The following is an 18,518-nucleotide window of genomic DNA, read 5'->3' on the forward strand; positions in this document are numbered from 1 at the left end:
TTTTTCCCACTTTGAAGCTCTTATTTTCCCAGCTGTGGTGAAGGTTGAAGGTAGTTATATATTCCTCAAGGCAGCCTCTACTAGGCATGAACATTTTCACAAACAGTAGAGTGCAAAAACAAAAACAAACAACAAAAAAAAAAAACCAAGCAGCTTCCTCCACCATTGTGTGAGCAGATTATCAGAAAGAGGCTCTGCTTTCCTTGCTCACATATTTTGCACAGACTAATAGGAGTAAAAGCCATTGTGCTGTGTGGAGACCAGGGAGCAGGAGTCAGCCATGAGTTAGGGGTTTTCCCATTTCTCTCCCTAATGAGAGCAAACTGTATCAGGTGAAGGCATGTTGAGTTTGACATGATAACCTACTAGAGTTAAAGTATCCAGAAATAAAATATCATGAGTTAAAAAAGAAGCCACACCAATATTAAGAAATAAGATTTATTGCCTTGACATGGCAGGGTTGTGATCAGAAGGCCACTCTGGGTTCCCCTGGATGCAGAGCCCTCAGCTGAGAAACCTGGGTACAACACACGCTCGCACAGACACACACACACACACACACACACACACACACACACACACACACCCCCAGAGGAGTCCCAGGGCCTCCTGCTCTGGGAAGGAGAGATCCTGGTCAGGATGTGAGAACCTGAACACTTCCTGCTTGGATGGCTGCAGCTGTTGGCATCAGACTCTGGTCAGGAAGAGTCAGCCTGAGGAGAAAGAAGGATGGAGAAAATACATCGGGGGGGTCCTTCTCATCCCCAAAGGGCCTTCCCCACCAGCAACACACCAGCCAGAAGTTGCTCTCTCCTTGTCTCCAGATCATCTCCAAACACCCTTCCTCCAGCTCCCCCGCTGCTCCTCCCCCACGCAAAGACATCCTCCCGACCTGTAACTGCATGTGTGCACCCGGGGCCTCAACCAGGAGGATGGGTGTGCAGATACAGGCCTGCCCACCCAAGGGCCACCGGGTGCTCCCTGGGTCACAAGACGGTCCCCGGCAAACTCACATGTGCGCCAGTGTGTCTGGCTCTCCCGCCCCCTCCAGACGCCCCGACGTACCCCCTAAGCACGGCTTTCGGCAGTAGAAGAGGACCAAGCCAACAATGATGCCCAGCACACCCAGGCCAAAGGCCACGCCGCACAGCACATTCTCCAGAAGATCAGAGGGCAGCGCGTTCTGGGGCACTGGAGAAAAAGGGGAGCTGATCAGCCCCGAGACCTGGTTGGGGATGACGTGGCTGTCTATGACAGGGCAGACCCCGAGACTGGGAAGACTGAGCTCGGCGCAGAGCGGGAATGGCCTGAACAAGGCCAGGTGGAGAAACAAGCCCTCCCATGGGTCCACCTCTCTTCAGCCCCACAAAGGAACCCGGCTTCCAGGGAGAAGGGTCTCACCCCAAAAAGCAATTGCTGTGTAGCCATCGATCTCATGAGTCACGATGCAAGAGAAAAGATCAGAGGGTGCTGGTGTGACATTTAAGTAGGAAAAGGCCTGGAAGGTGAGTCCATCAACCGCGGAGACAAAAGTGGTCCCGGCTCCTTCCACAGGTGCCGACTGATGCTGCCAGTTCACGGTCAGTGTGGGTGGAAAGAGATTACTGATGAAACAGACCAGCGTGTTGGGCTTGCCAAACTCCAGGGGCTTCAGTGTGAACACCTGAACGATGGGGAACCCTGTGGGGGGATTGAGGCGTGAGGGAAGGAAGCTCAGATGGGACCCCCGTTTATGGAAGGGCCGTGGCACATGGAGGAGAGACGAGGAATTGGGGCTCTGGGGGAGGTCTTTGCCCAGGCAAGAACCAGACCTGGACCACAGCCAGACCACGCCGGCCCCACCACCCTAACTTCCTGCAGCACTTCCGGTCTGGACCGCACGTGGGCACCTGACCACGGGCTGTCTTCTCATTAAAAATGCAGGCACATTTTAACCAGGAGTTTGGGATTAACAGACACACACTACTATATATAAGATCAATAATCAATAAGGACCTACTTTACAGCACTGGGAACTCTACTCAACATCCTGTAATAACCTATGTGGGAAAAGAAACTGAAAAAGAATGAATATATGTATGTGTGTAAGTACACCTAAAACTAACACAACATTGTACATCAACTGCTCCAATATAAAATAAAAATTAAATTAAAAAATAAAGGTAACCACCGAAAAAAAAGAACCAATTGGTAAAAAACATTGAAAATACTGATTTTAAGGATCGTTTCAAGAACTATATGTTTGGACATATTTGAAAGACATGCTCATCACATTTATATATGTTTTTAAAGTTACCTTGTCATCCAATTAATGTCAACTCAGTTTTGATGTGGTATTGTTGTTAAACTCTTGAAAAATGTACATTAAAACACATTATGATTGCCAACTATTTCGTTTAGAACGGTTGGACAACAAGGTCCTGCTGTGTGGCATGGGGAATTATATCCAGTCTCCTGGGATAAACAATAATGGAGAAGAATATTTAAAAAGGAATGTATGCATGTGCATGACTGTGTCACTTGGCTGTGCAGCAGAGATTGGCACAGCACTGTGGATCAGCTATATTTCAATTAAAAACACACATTGTGATGTCCAAACAATTATGGCAGAATAATAAAATAAATATTAACAGAGCTTACTTAATCCATATAGTTAAGCCTAGTTTACCAAGGCAGTTAACTACCATTTCGTTAACTCAGCTAGGGCTTTCATCTACTATGATCCATCAACATTTCCTAATAAACTCAAGTTTTAAAATAAATAAATAAAATGAAATTCAGACACATCATCAGATACTTCCATTCTCCCCTTCCATCTTGCTGAGCATCAATCATAACACAAGTGCTAACAGTCAGAAGGCATCAGTTGGTCCCCGCTAAATTTATCAAGTTCCATAATTTTGAATTACTACACCCCAGGGGCTTTTCTTCTGCCCACAACAAAAACAGAGTGCAGACCATGGGTGGTAGAAAAATCAAGGTTCAAGGGGAGAACCAGAAAGCATGAGAGATGGGGAATTGGTGTGAAAGGGAAAAATTCAGTGTATAATGAGGTTAAGAGGGCAGCTCCCCTCCCCACCCCTACAGAAAAATGCCCTGACCTCTAGACACTGGGATTTGCCCTTCAAGTTCTGGGCCAATTTCCTCGATCATGGCCCGGCAAAAACCTTTGTCAAACATAATGTCAGAAGTATCTCCGTGCTGGTGAGCCCAGTCAGCAAATTCAGGCAAGCGAGGCACTCGGATGCTCTGGGAAAAGTCGAAGGAGAAAAGCTGGTCCTCGTCGTAGGACTCAGAGAGCGCCACGTTGGGGCTCCAGTCCTGGCAGTACATTGTGTGCAGGAACGTGTGGTTTTGTAGCTCATCCCTCCACCCTGGAGCAGGAGCTGCAAAAGAGACAGGGTGGGGTTCAGGGAGGTGGGATCCCCTTTAGCTTAGAAAACAGCAAGGGACTTCCCTGGTGGTCCAGTGGTTAAGAATCCACCTTGCGATGCAGGGGACTTCGGTTGGACTCCTGGTTGAGAAACGAAGGTCCCACAGCTGAGAAGCAACGAAGCCTGTGCACTGCAGCTACTGAGCAATAGTTTAGGTGCCTTTGTGCCACAACTAGAGAATCCATTTGCCGCAACGAAAGATCCTGCATAACCTAATGAAGATTCTGCTTACCTCAACTAAAACCCAACACAGCCAAATAAATAAATATTAAAAAAAAAAAAAAAGAAAACAGCAAGCCCTGCTCCAGGGAGGAGGGGGGCAGTGGTGGGTTTACAACCCCTCTTATGTCTGTCACTTAGGCTCTGCCTCCCAATAGGGGCAAAAAAGAAATTACAGAATCTCTCCAAACTTTCCCAGTCCATAAAAACATCAACCATCTAAAGCTATAACAAGTAAAAGGTTCTAGGATCTAAAGTGACAAATTCAGTTGACAGAGTCGCAGCACTGACTGTATTTTTGTGCCCCAAAGCACCCAGCCAAGGAGGTAAGTTGTGGCTCAAATTCAGCTTGCATTTTGCTAACCAAGCCATGCATCCTGGCACAGAGTTGTGTGCGTGCATGCTAAGTCCATTCAGTCATGTTCAATTATTTGCGACCCTATGGACTGTAGCCTACCAGGTTCCTCTGTTCATGGGATTCTCCAGGCAGGAGTACTAGAGTGGGTTGCCATTTCCTCCTCCAGGGGATCTTCCCGACCCAGGAGTCAAACCCACCTCCCGCGTTGGCAGGCAGGTTCTTTACTGCTAGCACCACCTGGGAAGTCCTGGCACAGGGCTACTGTCTCCCACAGAAGAGACCTTTGTGTAATTCCCAGGCCATCCTGTTGACTTGTGGGATTGAACCTGTTGACCCAGGGATTGAACCCGAGTATCCTGCATTATCGGAGAAGGCAATGGCACCCCACTCCAGTACTCTTGCCTGGAAAATCCCATGGATGGAGGAGCCTGGTGGGCTGCAGTCCATGGGGTCGCTAAGAGTCAGACACGACTGAGTGACTTCACTTTCACTTTTCACTTTCATGCACTGGAGAAGGCAATGGCAACCCATTCCATTGTTCTTGCCTGGAGAATCCCAGGGACAGGGGAGCCTGGTGGGCTGCAGTCCATGGGGTCACACAGAGTTGGACACGACTGAAGTGACTTAGCAGCAGCAGCAGCAGCATCCCGCATTATAGGCAGACGCTTTACCATCTGAGCCACCAGGGAAGTCCATGGCAGACTATAAAACCACTCTCCAGGCTTATTTTCAGGCACTTCATTGGCACCAGGCCTTTCTAAAAATATCTTCCCTCCCTCAGCCCTGCAGATCTTGCAAAGACAGGACTGGGGGAATAGTACCATAGCTACAGGAAATAATCCCTAATTCTTTGAAACTCCTGGCAGGAATCTCCCCAGCCAGAAAGATTCTACTCAAAACCCAATACCCAGAATGATAGACAGAGTAAGAGGGATCATCCAGGTTCTTCTTCCATTCCACTCCATTCTTTTCAGAGAAAGAAACTAAGGACCAAAAAAGTTAAGAGGTTTTTCAAGAATTGTAAGGTGAATTGATTTCAGAGTGCAGGGTTCCTAAGTAGGAACAGTGGAGATAACATCTGTTTTGTTCAAATCCCAGCTCTACCACTTACCAAAGGGGTGAACTTGCCCAAGTTACTTAAACTCTGAGTCTCATTTCCTTCATCTGGAAAATGGATATAATAATCTCTGCTTCAAGAGACTGTCTTCAGTGGAACCTACAAGGCACCTCTGGCATTGTTTACCATTCATCCATAGCATGGCTCTCTTTCCCAATTCTATCGTCTCTGCTCTCTCATCACACTTTCACCGCTTACTAAGCACTCTTGTCCTTTCAAATACCCCGGCTCCCTAGGCTCTACCCCAATCAGGATGGAAGTCAATGAGAGGTACTGTCATACCTTCAGGGGCGGTCCAGGACAGGGGCAGCAGCCACAGAAAGGAGAGCAGCCGTAGCAGCGCAGCTTCCTGGCTCAGCTCATGATCCATATCTTCACACCTCCCCTGGGGGCTAGGAACTACCAGCCAGCTGACCCAGGTCCCCAAATTCCTTCCCAGATCATGTTTCTCCAGCTCACTTCCCTCCACTGCCCTTGGCATTCTGGATAAGCCAATCACGAAAAGTGTAGGGTTTGACGTTATCAGTTGCTGGGGAGAGACCTGGGGCAAGCCACCTTTTGAGGACTTGGCTCTTTCACCCGGCCAGCCTTGGGGTGTAGCTGGCGGTGTGGGGAGGCAGTGGAGGAACGTCTGCCTCCTGGTGGGGATCCCTCTCTAGTATCTGGCTGTCAGCCTCAGCCTGTAACCAGACCAAGGGACTCTTCTGAGCAGCACCACCCCGTGGCCAAATAATAAACTGAGGAAGCTCATTCTCCCACAGCAAACCCCACCCCCTCACCCAGACCCAGGGCTCCTCAGACTGTTTGAGGATGGAGGAATAGGTGGGATGTAATTAGGAAGGCTGATAAGAGTCTTGAAGGAAAAACAGGCCAGCAGAATGTGAGGAGAGAAAAACCACCCAGGGCAAGGAGCAGGCAAAGGGGTGAAGGTCAAAGGCATTCAGAGTTCCTCTCTTTGGAGACCTCTGTATAGTTGGACTGTAATAGTTGGAGGTTGTTCATGTGTTCCTGTTTGGTAACAGGCAGGGGATGAAGGTGGAATGTCAAGAGGAGCTAGAATTTTTTTTTTTTTAGGAGTTACTTTTTACTTTTTTATCTTTTTTTTTTTTAAGTTTATTGGGGTATAGTTGATTAAAAATGAGCTAAAAATTTAGGCAAGAGCTAGATCATATGGGCTCTGTTACACCAGAAGACAGGTGGGGTTTTTGTTTCTTTGCTTCCTGCTGCACCACACGGCATGCAGGATCCTAGTTTTAAGGCAGATGCCCAACACAAAGAAGGACGCACCATTGGCTACTCCCATCCCTTTCACCTCTTGATGACCAAGTGTCCAAGACAATCCATAAATCCAGCACCAGAGGAAAACCTGAGCCTATTCCAAGTCCTGAGTTTAAACTCTTGCCTAAGGCATAAATATGAGCCCATGCACCCTACTGAGAGAATCTAACAGGAAGCCAACCTCCCAGGAAGGCTGGGAAACACACACTTTGCAGACTCCTATACAGAACAGTCTAGAACACAATATAGGAGACAAGCTGTGGCACAGACACTAAGTGTTAACTAGTCACCGCAGTACACTGATTTGTATGAACCTGGTGGCAGGAGGCGGAGAAGGCAATGGCACCCCACTCCAGTACTTTTGCCTGGAAAATCCCATGGGCGGAGAAGCCTGGTGGGCTGAAGTCCATGGGGTCGATAAGAGTCGGACACGACTTCACTTTCACTTTCACTTTCATGCATTGGAGAAGGAAATGGCAACCCACTCCAGTGTTCTTGCCTGGAGAATCCCAGGGACGGGGAAGCCTGGTGAGCTGCTGCCTATGGGGTTGCACAGAGTCGGACACGACTGAAGCGACTTAGCAGCAGCAGCAGCAGGTGGCAGGAGGAGCATCCTAGGAGCTAAGAGAATAAAAGACGAAGAGCATTCAGAGAAATAGAGATGTTCCACGAGGAAGGGCAAGATCAGCATTATCAGATGCTGCTCAGAAGTTGAGGGAGGACTGGAAAGCGTCCTTGGGTTTGGTAATTATGAGATGGGTGATAAATATGTTGGGAGCAGTTTCAGCATTGTAGTGGGAGTGGACTCCAGATTGTGGTGGGCTGAGAAGTGGGAGACGAGGAAGAAACTGTCAGTGTATATGCTGCAAGTATGATAGAGAAGAAAAAGAAAGACAGAAGGGGTTTGAGGGGGAGGCAGTGAGAAAAATCTAATGTGGCAATTAAGTAGTAATCTTAGAAATCAATCTATGTGAACACGGTCCTTTCAAAATCCATACTCCCTTCTGAGAAACAAACAATAGCAGTCATAAGAGCCCCAAACACTCCATGACTTTCTGCATATCCCCAAACACTAAAGGGTACATACATGTGTGTGAGTGTGTGTGTGTGTGTGTGTGTGAGTGTGTGTGTGTGTGTGTGTGTGTGGTGGTGGGTAGAATGCCAGAGTTGGGGTAGGCTTCCTTTGTGGATTAATCCATCAGTAATTCCTGTGGAGGGGAAGATTCAGCCCCTTAGGAAAGTAGTGTTAGTCGTTCAGTCGTGTCCGACTCTGCAACCGGACTCTGCAACATGGACTAAGCCCGTCAAGCTCCTCTGTCCATGGGATTTTCCAGGCAAAAATATTGGAGTGGGTAACCACTCTTTTCTCCAGGGGATCTCCCCAACCCAGGGATAGAACCCACGTCTCCTGCATTGCAGGCAGATTCTTTACCATCTGAGCCACCAGGAAAGCCCTAGTAAATTAGAGAGGAGGTGACTCAGACAGTAAAGAATCCATCTGCAATGAGGGAGACCTGGGTTTCATCCCTAGGTTTGGAATATTCCTGGAGAAGGGAACAGCTACCCACTCCAGTATTCTGGCCTGGAGAATTCCATGGACAGAGGAGTCTGGCAGGCTACAGTCCATGGGGTCACAAAGCGTTGGATACGACAGCAGCTTTCACCATCACTGTCATATTAACATCACCAAAACTATCGCTGGAGACAGATGGCATATGGCCACCTACAGTTCTACACCAGGAGTGAGCAAAATTTTTCTATAGAGGACCAGATAGTAAATCATTGAAAATTAAATTTCATATCATTTTGATGAGTCACAAAATATAATCCTTTTTTTTATGGTCGGGGGAGAGAGCAAGGGTAGTCAGGCAGAGTCTTCAAATCATTTATTTATTGGTCGAAGGCATGTGGGATCTTAGTTCCCTGATCAGGGATCAAACTTGAGTCCCCTGCATTGGAAGTGTGGAGTCTTAACCACTGGATGGCCAGGGATGTCCCCAATTCTTTCACTTTTTTTTTCCAATCATTTATAAACAAAAAACCATTCTGAGTTCCTGGGCCATATAAAAGCAGATGGGCAGAATATTACTCAGACCATAGTTTGCTGCACACGGTTCTATGTGTGGTCAGAAGTGGGGTGGGGGACCCAAAATAAACCCCCCCTCCAAAGAGCCCCAGTCCTCCTTGGGGATGGCAATTCGTTAACGTGTCCCAGATTAACACTGTTCAGGAGGTCTGGGGGAGGAACACGAGGACTCGTGGGAGCTCTAGGAACACGTGGGGGCAGACCCTGCAATACATTGGGTGGAGGGACAAGGCAAAGAGGATCCAAGCTCCCCACCAAGAGTACAGTGTAGATAAGTCCAGAATGCAGAGAAATTCAACCGTCCATCATTAAGATGGAGGCAAGGCTGTGGTTAATTATTCTTTCCCTGTACAAATGGGAACAAGTTAAAACATTTATAACTACCCTTCCCTCTATGTAATTCTTCTTCCTCCCAGGACCGTGCAACAACCTCCATTAATAGATATCTCAAAAATAGTATGTCATCCGTTTGGGGAAGTGGGAATTGCAAGCAAGGGAAGGTGGCCAGTTCTGTATCCCAGTAACTCACTGTCTTTGATGAGATATGAACGCCTCTGAAAATAGAGCCCTTACACCTGTGAACCCAATAGGTCCCGGCTTTTTAACACCCGGCCCTTCATCTGTCTGTACTCCTGCCCCATTTTCTATTTCTTGACAGAGCCAAGTTTCCTGAAAAAGTTGTGGGCAACCATCTCTCTTTCATATTTGCCATTTAATCCTTAACCCTAAACAATGAAACAGTTCAACATCTTTGTGTTGCTAAATTAAATGGACTCTTTGCAATCTCAGCAACATTTGACACCGTTGGCCATGCCCTGCTTCCTAAAACGGTTTATTTTTTGGCATCCCTGACAGCACTCTCTCCTAGTTTTTCCTCCAACTTCTCTGGCATCCTGTCACCTTTATGGACTCCTTTCAGCTAACCCTTAAGTTCCTGGAGTTTTGTCCTCACCTTCTTCTCTTATACTCTACACCTGCTCTTGATGGCATTTACCCTCACTTACCTTCCATTACCACCTACTTGCTGACATTTTCCAAATTCCCCTCTTTGGCTCAGACCTTGTTGATTCCACCATCCTTACACCAAACCTAAAGGAGATGCCTTTAGGGATCTCCACTTGGATGTTGTACACAGCGGTTCTCAAATTGTACTCACCACAAAATAGGGTCCCACAAGAAATTTTTGTAAATGTGAATTTGATAGTAGGAATTTTTATTTATAAATGTATTTCAACACAGATATAATAAGACACCAAAGATGTTTATACAGTAATTTCTTTTATGCAATACTTTAATAAGGTTATTTTGATTTTAAGCAACAGAAATCAATCCTAGCTAACTTAACTTTTAATCAAAAAGTCAAAGCATTAGTCACTCTGTGCTATGCTTAGTCGTCCAGTCACATCTGACTCTTTGTGACCCCATGGACTGTAGTCCACCAGGCTCCTCTGTCCGTGGAATTCTCCAGGCAAGAATACTGGAGTGGGTTGCCATGCCCTCCTCCAGGGGATCTTCCCAACCCAGGGTTCGAACGCAAGTCTCCTGCATTGCAGGTGGATTCTTTACCGTCTGAGCCACCAGGGAAGCCCAAGAATACTGGAATGGGTAGCCTGTCCCTTGCTCCAGGGGAACTTCCTGACCCGGGAATTGAACTGGGGTCTCCTGAATTGCAGGTGGATTCTTTATCAGCTAAGCTACCTGGGAAGCCCATTAGTCACTCAGTTGTGTCCAACTCTTTGTGGCCCCACAGACTATAGCCCACCAGGCCCCTGTGTCCATGGAATCCTCCAAGCAAGAACACCAGAGCGGACTGCCATTTCCTGCTCCAGGGGATCTTCCTGACCTAGGGATTGAACCCAGGTCTCTTGCATTGCAGGCAGATTCTTTACCATCTCAGCCTCCATGCTGCTAAGTCACTTCAGTCGTGTCCGACTCTGTGCGACCCCATAGACGGCAGCCCACCAGGCTCCCCCATCCCTGGGATTCTCCAGGCAAGAACACTGGAGTGGGTTGCCATTTCCTTCTCCAATGCATGGAAGTGAAAAGTGAAAGTGAAGTCGCTCAGTCGTGTCCGACTCTTAGCAACCCCATGGACTGCAGCCCACCAGGCTCCTCCATCCATGGGATTTTCCAGGCAAGAGTACTGGAGTGGGGTGCCATTGCCTTCTCCGTCAGCCACAATGGAAGCCCCTTAAAGGGGGGATTTACTGGATGGATATAGAGCTAGCTCCCAAAATCAAAAGGGATAAATCAGCTAGTCTCAGGAAGGGGAGTCACAGGGGCCTTAGCAGCAGGGGTTGAGTTGCCATTAATATACCTCATCTTCAAAGGCCTCCAGCATCTTATCTTTCAAGTTTCATGTTGCTACAAGAGACAATCTGACTGTCTCAGCTTGTATTAGGTATGGACCTCTGGATCAATTAGTGGTGGCCAAGCACAATATCATCTCTGTGTCTTAGAGCTATTCCTGAAGAAAAGAGAATTATCACAAACCAAACAACCACCTCAACATAGCTATCTTGAACATACAGCATCCCAGACAATGGCATGAGATCACCTAAGGCATAAACATAATGTGAAATCTGTGTATAAATATTCAGACAGCATTTCCCAGTCAACTCCCAAATGATATCTGTCATCTACTTGATGACTTATCTATCACAGGTCTTGCCACAAATTCAAAATATACTTTATGACTTGACTCAATGTTGATTAATTATAATATTTATATTCCACTAAATGATTTCCTTTAGATCTATGACCAAGTTTGAATTTTTTTTAAATTTTGTTTATTTGGCTGCTCTGGGTCTTAGTTGCAGCATGTGGGCTCTAGTTCCCTGAGCAGGGTTCGAACCCTGGCTCCCTGCATTGGGAGCTCAGAGTCTTAGCCACTGGACCACCAGGAAAGTCCCTGAAATTTTTTTTTTATCACGGAAAATTTCAAACAAACACAAAAGAATAGTAAACCCCCACACACCATTGTTTTTTTTTAATGTGGCTGCATCAGGTCTCAGTTGCAGCATGTGAGGTCTTTGTTGCATCATGCAGGACCTTTCTCATTGCAGTGCATATACTCTTGCCTCAGTTGGGCTTCCCCTGTGGTTCGGAGGGTAAAGCATCTCCTGCAAGGCAGGAGACATGGGTTCAATCCCCAGGTTTGGAAGATCCCCTGGAGAAGGAAATGGCGACCCACTCTAGTACTCTTGCCTGGAAAATGCCATGGACAGAGGCTGGCAGGCTACTGTCCATGGGACTGCAGAGAGTCGCACGCGACCGAGCAACTTCACAGGCTCAGCAGTTGCAGCACGTAGGCTTAGCTGCTCTGCATCGTGCAGGATCTTAGTTCCCCATCCAGGGGTCTAAGCCTGCTCCCCTGCATTGCAGGACAGATTCTTAAGCACTGGCTTAAGGAAGTCTCCCCCTATATGCTTGAAGTTTCAATAATTTAAACATGCCAAAAGTCTTCCATTCTTGTTACATCTATTCTCCTATTCCACAGACTTTTTTTTCTAGAGTATTTAAACAAATGCTATCATTATATTTCACAAGGAAACATTTCTAAGAGTATCTATAATAAATTTTCCTTTAACTGCCATACTATCACTACAAGTAACAAAATTAAAAATGATTGCTTAACTTAACCCAGTCTTGTGTTCATTTTTCCCCCCTGACTATCTCAAAAATGTCTAAGAGAAAGTTTGAAATCGAAAGCACTCTTGTGGTTTTCAAATTGTGCTTTTATTTTTTTTTAATTACTTTCCTATTTTACATGATGTCTCATAAACCTCTGTTAAACGTTCAGTAATGAATTTTTAGGCAAATTAAGTTCAGGAATTACTACACTGAATGTACTTCCATCTCAAAATTTACAAAACTAACCTCACCACCTTCCCTTCCCAGCATGCTCCAGCTCCCATATTCAAGAGCTCAGGTGTAGGCGGACTGTCTACCCAATCAGATGAGTCACAAATGTGGGAGTCAAGTCTGACAACTTCACCTTCCTCAAACCATCTCGTCCAGTTGTTCACTATCGATCCTACCTCTCCCATATCTCCTGAGTCTGTCCTCCATTCCTACTGCTTCAGACCCTCAGTGGTTAGATTTTTTTTCCTGGATTACTGCAGTTTTCTTAGAGTTGATCTCTCTGCCTCCAATCTCTCATTTACCAGTGCTGCCATGGGCATCTTTTTACTAGTACATTTGATCACATCATATTTATATGAAAACCTTCAATAGTTCTCTACAGTCTGCCTTCCTTGACATACTTAAATGATCTGGACCCTCTTAATCTATCTCTGTGTTAGTCCTTTGAAATTTCAGCTCCCTCAGAAAGCCTTGGAACCCAGAGTGGAGATGAGGGACCTCCTCAGTATGCGTCCATAGCACTGGCCTGCCCTTTCCATCATCTGTATTTTATCATTCTGTTAATGTCTGCTTTAGTCACCTCACTCCCACTGCAGGGTCTCAAGGGATCTTATCCTGTACCAAGAAAGCCCACCACCAAGTGACTGCTCATTGTATGAATAAATGGGCTGTAGGTTACTGAAGGTGCAAAACTGGGCCTGGAAGAATCTGCAAGCCTTAGATGAATGATAGGTTGTTTCTTCTAATACTGGTATTTCAACAGTAAATCTCACCAGGCATGTCTATGGGCCACTCTACAAACATCTTCACTCCCACTGCCTTCCCCATGCACACCACCCCTCTTTCCATTTTCTCCTTCCCCTCTGCCACAGCCCAGAGTAAACCTGGCCACCCAGCTCCCATCCTTCCCTTCATTTCCTGCTCAGGGTATCTCTTCACATCCATATTCATTCTTCCTTTTTGGCTGCATTATTAGAATACAGAAATGCTGTCAACTCGGAGAAGGCAATGGCACCCCACTCCAGTACTCTTGCCTGGAAAATCCCATGGATGGAGGAGCCTGGTGGGCTGCAGTCCATGGAGTCAGACACGACTGAGCGACTTCACTTTCACTTTTCACTTTCATGCATTGGAGAAGGAAATGGCAACCTACTCCAATGTTCTTGCCTGGAGAATCCCAGGGACAGGGGAGTCTGGTGGGCTGCTGCCTATGGGGTCGCACAGAGTCGGACACGACTGAAGTGACTTAGCAGCAGTAGCAATTGTCAACTACTCTGCAAAGTTGGAATTTACTATTACCATTATATAAATAAGAAATCCTTGGCTCAAAGAGGTTCATTCACTTATTTAGCAAATATTTATGGACTGTCCTCTATGTACTTGATAGTATGCCGGGTACCAGGCACCTACATGATCAAACTTGTAGTCTAATGAAAACTTGTCTCTAATATCTAGAGACATTAAATAAGTAAACATACAAACCTACAAAAACAAATTGTAAAAGGCAGCATAAAGGAAAAGAACTGAGACCCCATAGAAAGACTAACTGAAATGGAACCTAGTGACATTGTGATGGGATATGAAGTGTGAGTAGGGGTTGGCGAAGTGGTGGGAGGGAGAGAAGGCTCTGAGGCAGGCGAGGGGCTGGAGGTCAAGGAGAGCCTGTGTGGCTGGCGTACAGTAATTAGTGATAAGAGACGACAGACAGATATGAGGCAAGAGGCAGGAAGAAGCAAGACCACATAGGGCCTCCTGAACCACAGTGAGGTTTCTAAGTGCAATTAGTTCTAATGCTGTGATGACTTTATTCCTTTTCATTCCATGTGTGAATGTATGCTGTGGTTCCTACCTGATCTACCTCCAGTCCCTCCAAAGCCAATCCATGGTGCACGCTGTTAAGTACGTCTTCCTATAAAAGTAACTCTCCTTTCAAAAAAATTAAGCAGCTCCTCCCTTTCTACAAGATTCAGTCTGAATTACCTGGCCTGGGTTTTCAGATTCCCTGTACTTTGACCTCTATCCCTAGATGACAGAAACAGCTCTCCACTGTCAATGACAATCCCCAATTACCAACCTAATGAGTTTTTCCCCTTTCTTCATGCTCTCACACCCTGTGCAGGATCTTGTCTCCTCGTTCAATCAGAATAGGGGTTCTTGGGAATTCCCTGGCAGACCAGTGGTTAGGCTTGGTGCTTCCCCTACCTGGTTCAATCCCTGGTTAGGGAACTAAGATTCACAAGCTGTACAGCACAATCCAAAAATAAAGAAAGAAAAGAACAGGGCTTCTTAACCTGCAGTCCACATGCCATAACATTCAGGGGTCTGTGAACCTGGATGGAATAAAAAGAGCCACCTTTATGCCATAACATTCGGGGGTCCATGGACCTGGATGGAATAAAGAGCCACCTTTAATTTTAAGAACATCTAACTAACTGAAACTTAACTTTATCAATGAAAAGAACAAGTCTTTGTAGTATCAACAGTATGTGTAATGTTATCATCAATAGAGATCACCATCAATTAACATTTCATATCACAGTCTCAAAATGGATATCTCTACAATTATGAGTTGTTAGACTTGAAATAAATCATTTAACTTACTGTACTAGCATTCTATTAGTAAGGGAATACATATTACTAAATCATCACGCAGTTCCTTAAATACTTTGATAACTGCATATTTATGCCCTTACAAATATTATCATCAGACAAGGTCCAAAGGCTCCACCAAATTGCCCAAGTCCATAGCGCAGACAAGCTTAAAAAACTCCTGATTAGTCATACATTCAATAAATGTGAGGTCCTCACCGGAGCCCTCTCTTGTTCTGGGTTGCTCATATTACGTTGTTCTGCTTTTGTTTGATGTTCTTCCACTGGTTCCACTTCCTATTCTTGCTGCCTGTGTGAGGATGTAACCCAGATCTCGATGCTTAACCTACAACTAAATTGTCCCATACTTCCTCCCTTACAAATCTCACCTACCTGCATGACAGATTCAAACTATACCTCAAAGGTGACTCCCAAATCTACCTCTACCAATCTTTTTTCCTCAAACCTCAACCTTAGACTTTGAAATACCTGCTTCGCCTAACAACCAGAATAACATACCATTCAGTGGCAGACTTCCTGGGTTCAAATCCCAACTCCAGACACTTATTAAACATGTAACCATGTTTATTTAACATCTCTTGCTTTAGTTGCTTCATTTGAAAAATGGGAGTGATAACAATAGAATCTACTTTATAGGGTTACAAGGATTAGAAGAGTTCATACACATAAAGCACTTTTAGTAGGGTCCGAGACATTTCAACTCAATAAATGTTAGCTACCACCAGCCTCATCTCCTTCTAACACCTGACATTTTTATTTGGTGTTTATTAACAGGTACAGTGATAGCCACCGCAGATATGAAGACAGAATTCCTATTCAATGATATAATTCCGATCAAGCTGTTGCTCAATAACTTTCAGTGGTTCCCTATTAGGTCCAAATTTAACAGCACTGGAATTCATCATGTTGCCTCAAGTAAATGTACCTTCCAGTCTCCTCTGGCTCTACTTCTTGTAACTTATTCTATCTGGCGAGACTGAACTGCAATGCTCTGTGAAAATGACCTGCTCTGTTCTGTCTTTTCTCACACAATCCCAGTGTCTCAAACGTTTATCTGATAATAATAATTTTCTCTCACTACAAGTACTTCTCCCATACTATGCATGGAGCCCCCCAACCACAAACATTACAATCTTACCTAAGTCACATACTTAAACATCAACTTGCTTCAACATTTGCATATTCTGTGAGCACCTCTTATTGGCCAGATCCTGAGCCAGAAGCTGGAAGTTTGCTGCTGTCCTTGTTTTAAAGACTATAGCATGGACCTGTTCTCAGGATCAAAATCAAGTAAGGGAGGGAAACGTGGCTCACAGTGAATGGCTCACATGCCATTCACTGTGAAAGGTGCAATTATAAGAGAAAGAGACACCAAAGGATGAGCAGTCATCTCAATTTGGAAGGCAAGGGTAGGCTTTTTGGATGATGGTATTTGGGCTTACATGGACTGAGCAAAAGCCTATTTCATGTAGTGAGAGCAGTGTGTGTGAAATATAGTGCAAAACAAAATGGCATGTTGGGGAACAGTTCAATATGGCTGGAGTATAGGGCCCATGAACAAGTGGCTAGACATGATGCTGGAGAGGTAGGCAGACCTTTCTGGCCAGCACAGGAATTTGAACTTTATCCCACAGGCAATGTGTGAAGGAAATGGCAACCCACTCCAGTATTCTTGCCTGGAAAATCCCATGGACGGAGAAGCCTGGCAGGCTATAGTCCACGGGGTCACAAACAGTCAGACACGACTGAGTGACTTCACTTTCAGGGCTTCCCTGGTGGCTCAGAGGTTAAAGCGTCTGCCCGCAATGCAGGAGACCTGGGTTCGATCCCTGGGCTGGGGAGCTCCCCTGGAGAAGGAAATGGCAACCCACTCCAGTATTCTTGCTTGGAGAATCCCTTGGAAAGAGGAGCCTAGTAGGCTACAGTCCACGGAGTCACAAAGAGCTGGATACGACTGAGCGACTTCACTTTTCACTAACAGCAGCATATGGCTCCAGTTGTATTTTGGAAAGCTCATTCCTGGCAGTGTTGTGGCAGAGGGAGAGAGGAAAATCTAGAGCAGCAATGTCCCAGAGAACTTTCTTCAGTGATGGAAATGCTCTGTAATTTGTCCTGTCCAATACAACAGCTGCAAGCCACACCGGGCTAATGAGAACTTAAAATGTGGCTAGGGCACCTGAGGAACTAAATTTAAAACAGTATTTAGTGTCAAACAGCCACATATGGCTAGTGGCTACCATAATGAACAGTGCAGCTTTAGAGACAAGCAAATCAGTTAGGAAGCTGTTGATACAGCTCAGGTGATCCGACTAGGGCAGAGGGTGAGTCAATAGCTGTATCAGAGGGACAATGATAAGTCAAGGGGATACAAAACTGTGAGAAAAATAAATCAAGAACGGCCCCCAGATTCTAGGTTTTTTGGCTGATTTACTGCTATCAGCCAGGATAATACACTAATAGAAGGAGCAGGTCTAGGCTGCATATAGTTTACACTGTTTTGAAGTGTCAGGGCTATCTAAGTGGTAAAATTAAGTACTGAGTTTTGCTCAGTTGAGTTGACTGAACTAAAGATACAGATTTGAGAGGCTGTGAGCCACTGAGTGAGATTACTTAGAAAAGATAAACACAATTAGAAGCAAACTGAGGCAAAATCTGGGCAAACATCAACACAGGTTAAAGAGGAGTCCACAAAGGACACCAAAGGAACAGCAGGACAAGCAGGAAAAGAAACAAGTGAGAAGTAGTCACAGAAATTAAGGGTGCGGAGAATTTCAGGAAGGAAGCCTGATCAAATGTCAAATACTTCAGTGAGGTCAAATAAGGTGAAAGCTGAAAAGTGCTTCCTGATTTTGCCAATTAGAAGGTCCTTGGTGACATTTGCCAAGACAGTGTCAGTAGTGGAAGAAATGGGCTAAAGAATGGGAAATGAGGCAGAGAGAGGAAAATTAACACAATTTCAGGTCTTGACTGGGAAGGGGAGCTGACAAGTACATAAGAGAGTCCACAAGGGGATATGGTATTGATTAAGGTTATTTTCTTTCTTTCCTTATTTTTAAGAGGGGAAAAACCTAGAAGGGAGCAGTTTAAAACGCCAATTGGTAGAAAATGGAAAGCTTCAGAGTAACAGATCGGGTTGACAGGTCGAAAGGAAAATACGTGTCTTTAATCCGAAAAGAGGACTTCTAGTACTGATAAAATGGTAAAGAGACATACACGGCCCGTTGACAGGTGGGAAACGCAAAGCCAAAGAGTTCTCAGGCAAGTTGGCCTCGCTGCTCCGGTCTGTGGGAGGGGAGTGCGGGTAATGAACTACAGACTGAACCACACTCTGAGGGTCATGGGTGGGGTTACTGCCCAGGAACAAAGCTTTAGGTGCCAACCATCCCTATGTTACCAAATTCGGAAGCCCCTGTGCCTCCTGCACAGTGAGGCTCATCAATCTAAACATCAGAGTTTGGAACAGAGCAAGGTTCATTACAAACTGATACCTGGGTGGCTCACACCCTAAGAATCCCAAAGTTGCTCAAAGCAAAAGGAAGTGATCAGAAGGCT

At 45.6% G+C, this 18,518-nt stretch overlaps 1 protein-coding gene across 1 annotated transcript; it reads right to left on the reverse strand.

Moving 5' to 3' along the window:
• Window positions 1–424: 424 nt before the first annotated feature.
• LOC133236080 (HLA class II histocompatibility antigen, DM alpha chain) lies at window positions 425–6,732 on the reverse strand. Its single transcript, XM_061397867.1, has 5 exons — window positions 5,411–6,732; window positions 3,102–3,386; window positions 1,402–1,680; window positions 1,066–1,191; window positions 425–713 (listed from the first exon to the last, which is right to left on the reverse strand). Exons 1-5 carry the CDS (start codon window positions 5,607–5,609, stop codon window positions 709–711), a joined length of 894 nt encoding a protein of 297 aa, XP_061253851.1. The 5' UTR covers window positions 5,610–6,732; the 3' UTR covers window positions 425–708.
• Between the last annotated feature and the right edge of the window lie 11,786 nt (window positions 6,733–18,518).

The sequence above is a fragment of the Bos javanicus genome, chromosome 23 (genome assembly GCF_032452875.1).
Source record: "Bos javanicus breed banteng chromosome 23, ARS-OSU_banteng_1.0, whole genome shotgun sequence".
Lineage (NCBI taxonomy): Eukaryota > Metazoa > Chordata > Mammalia > Artiodactyla > Bovidae > Bos > Bos javanicus.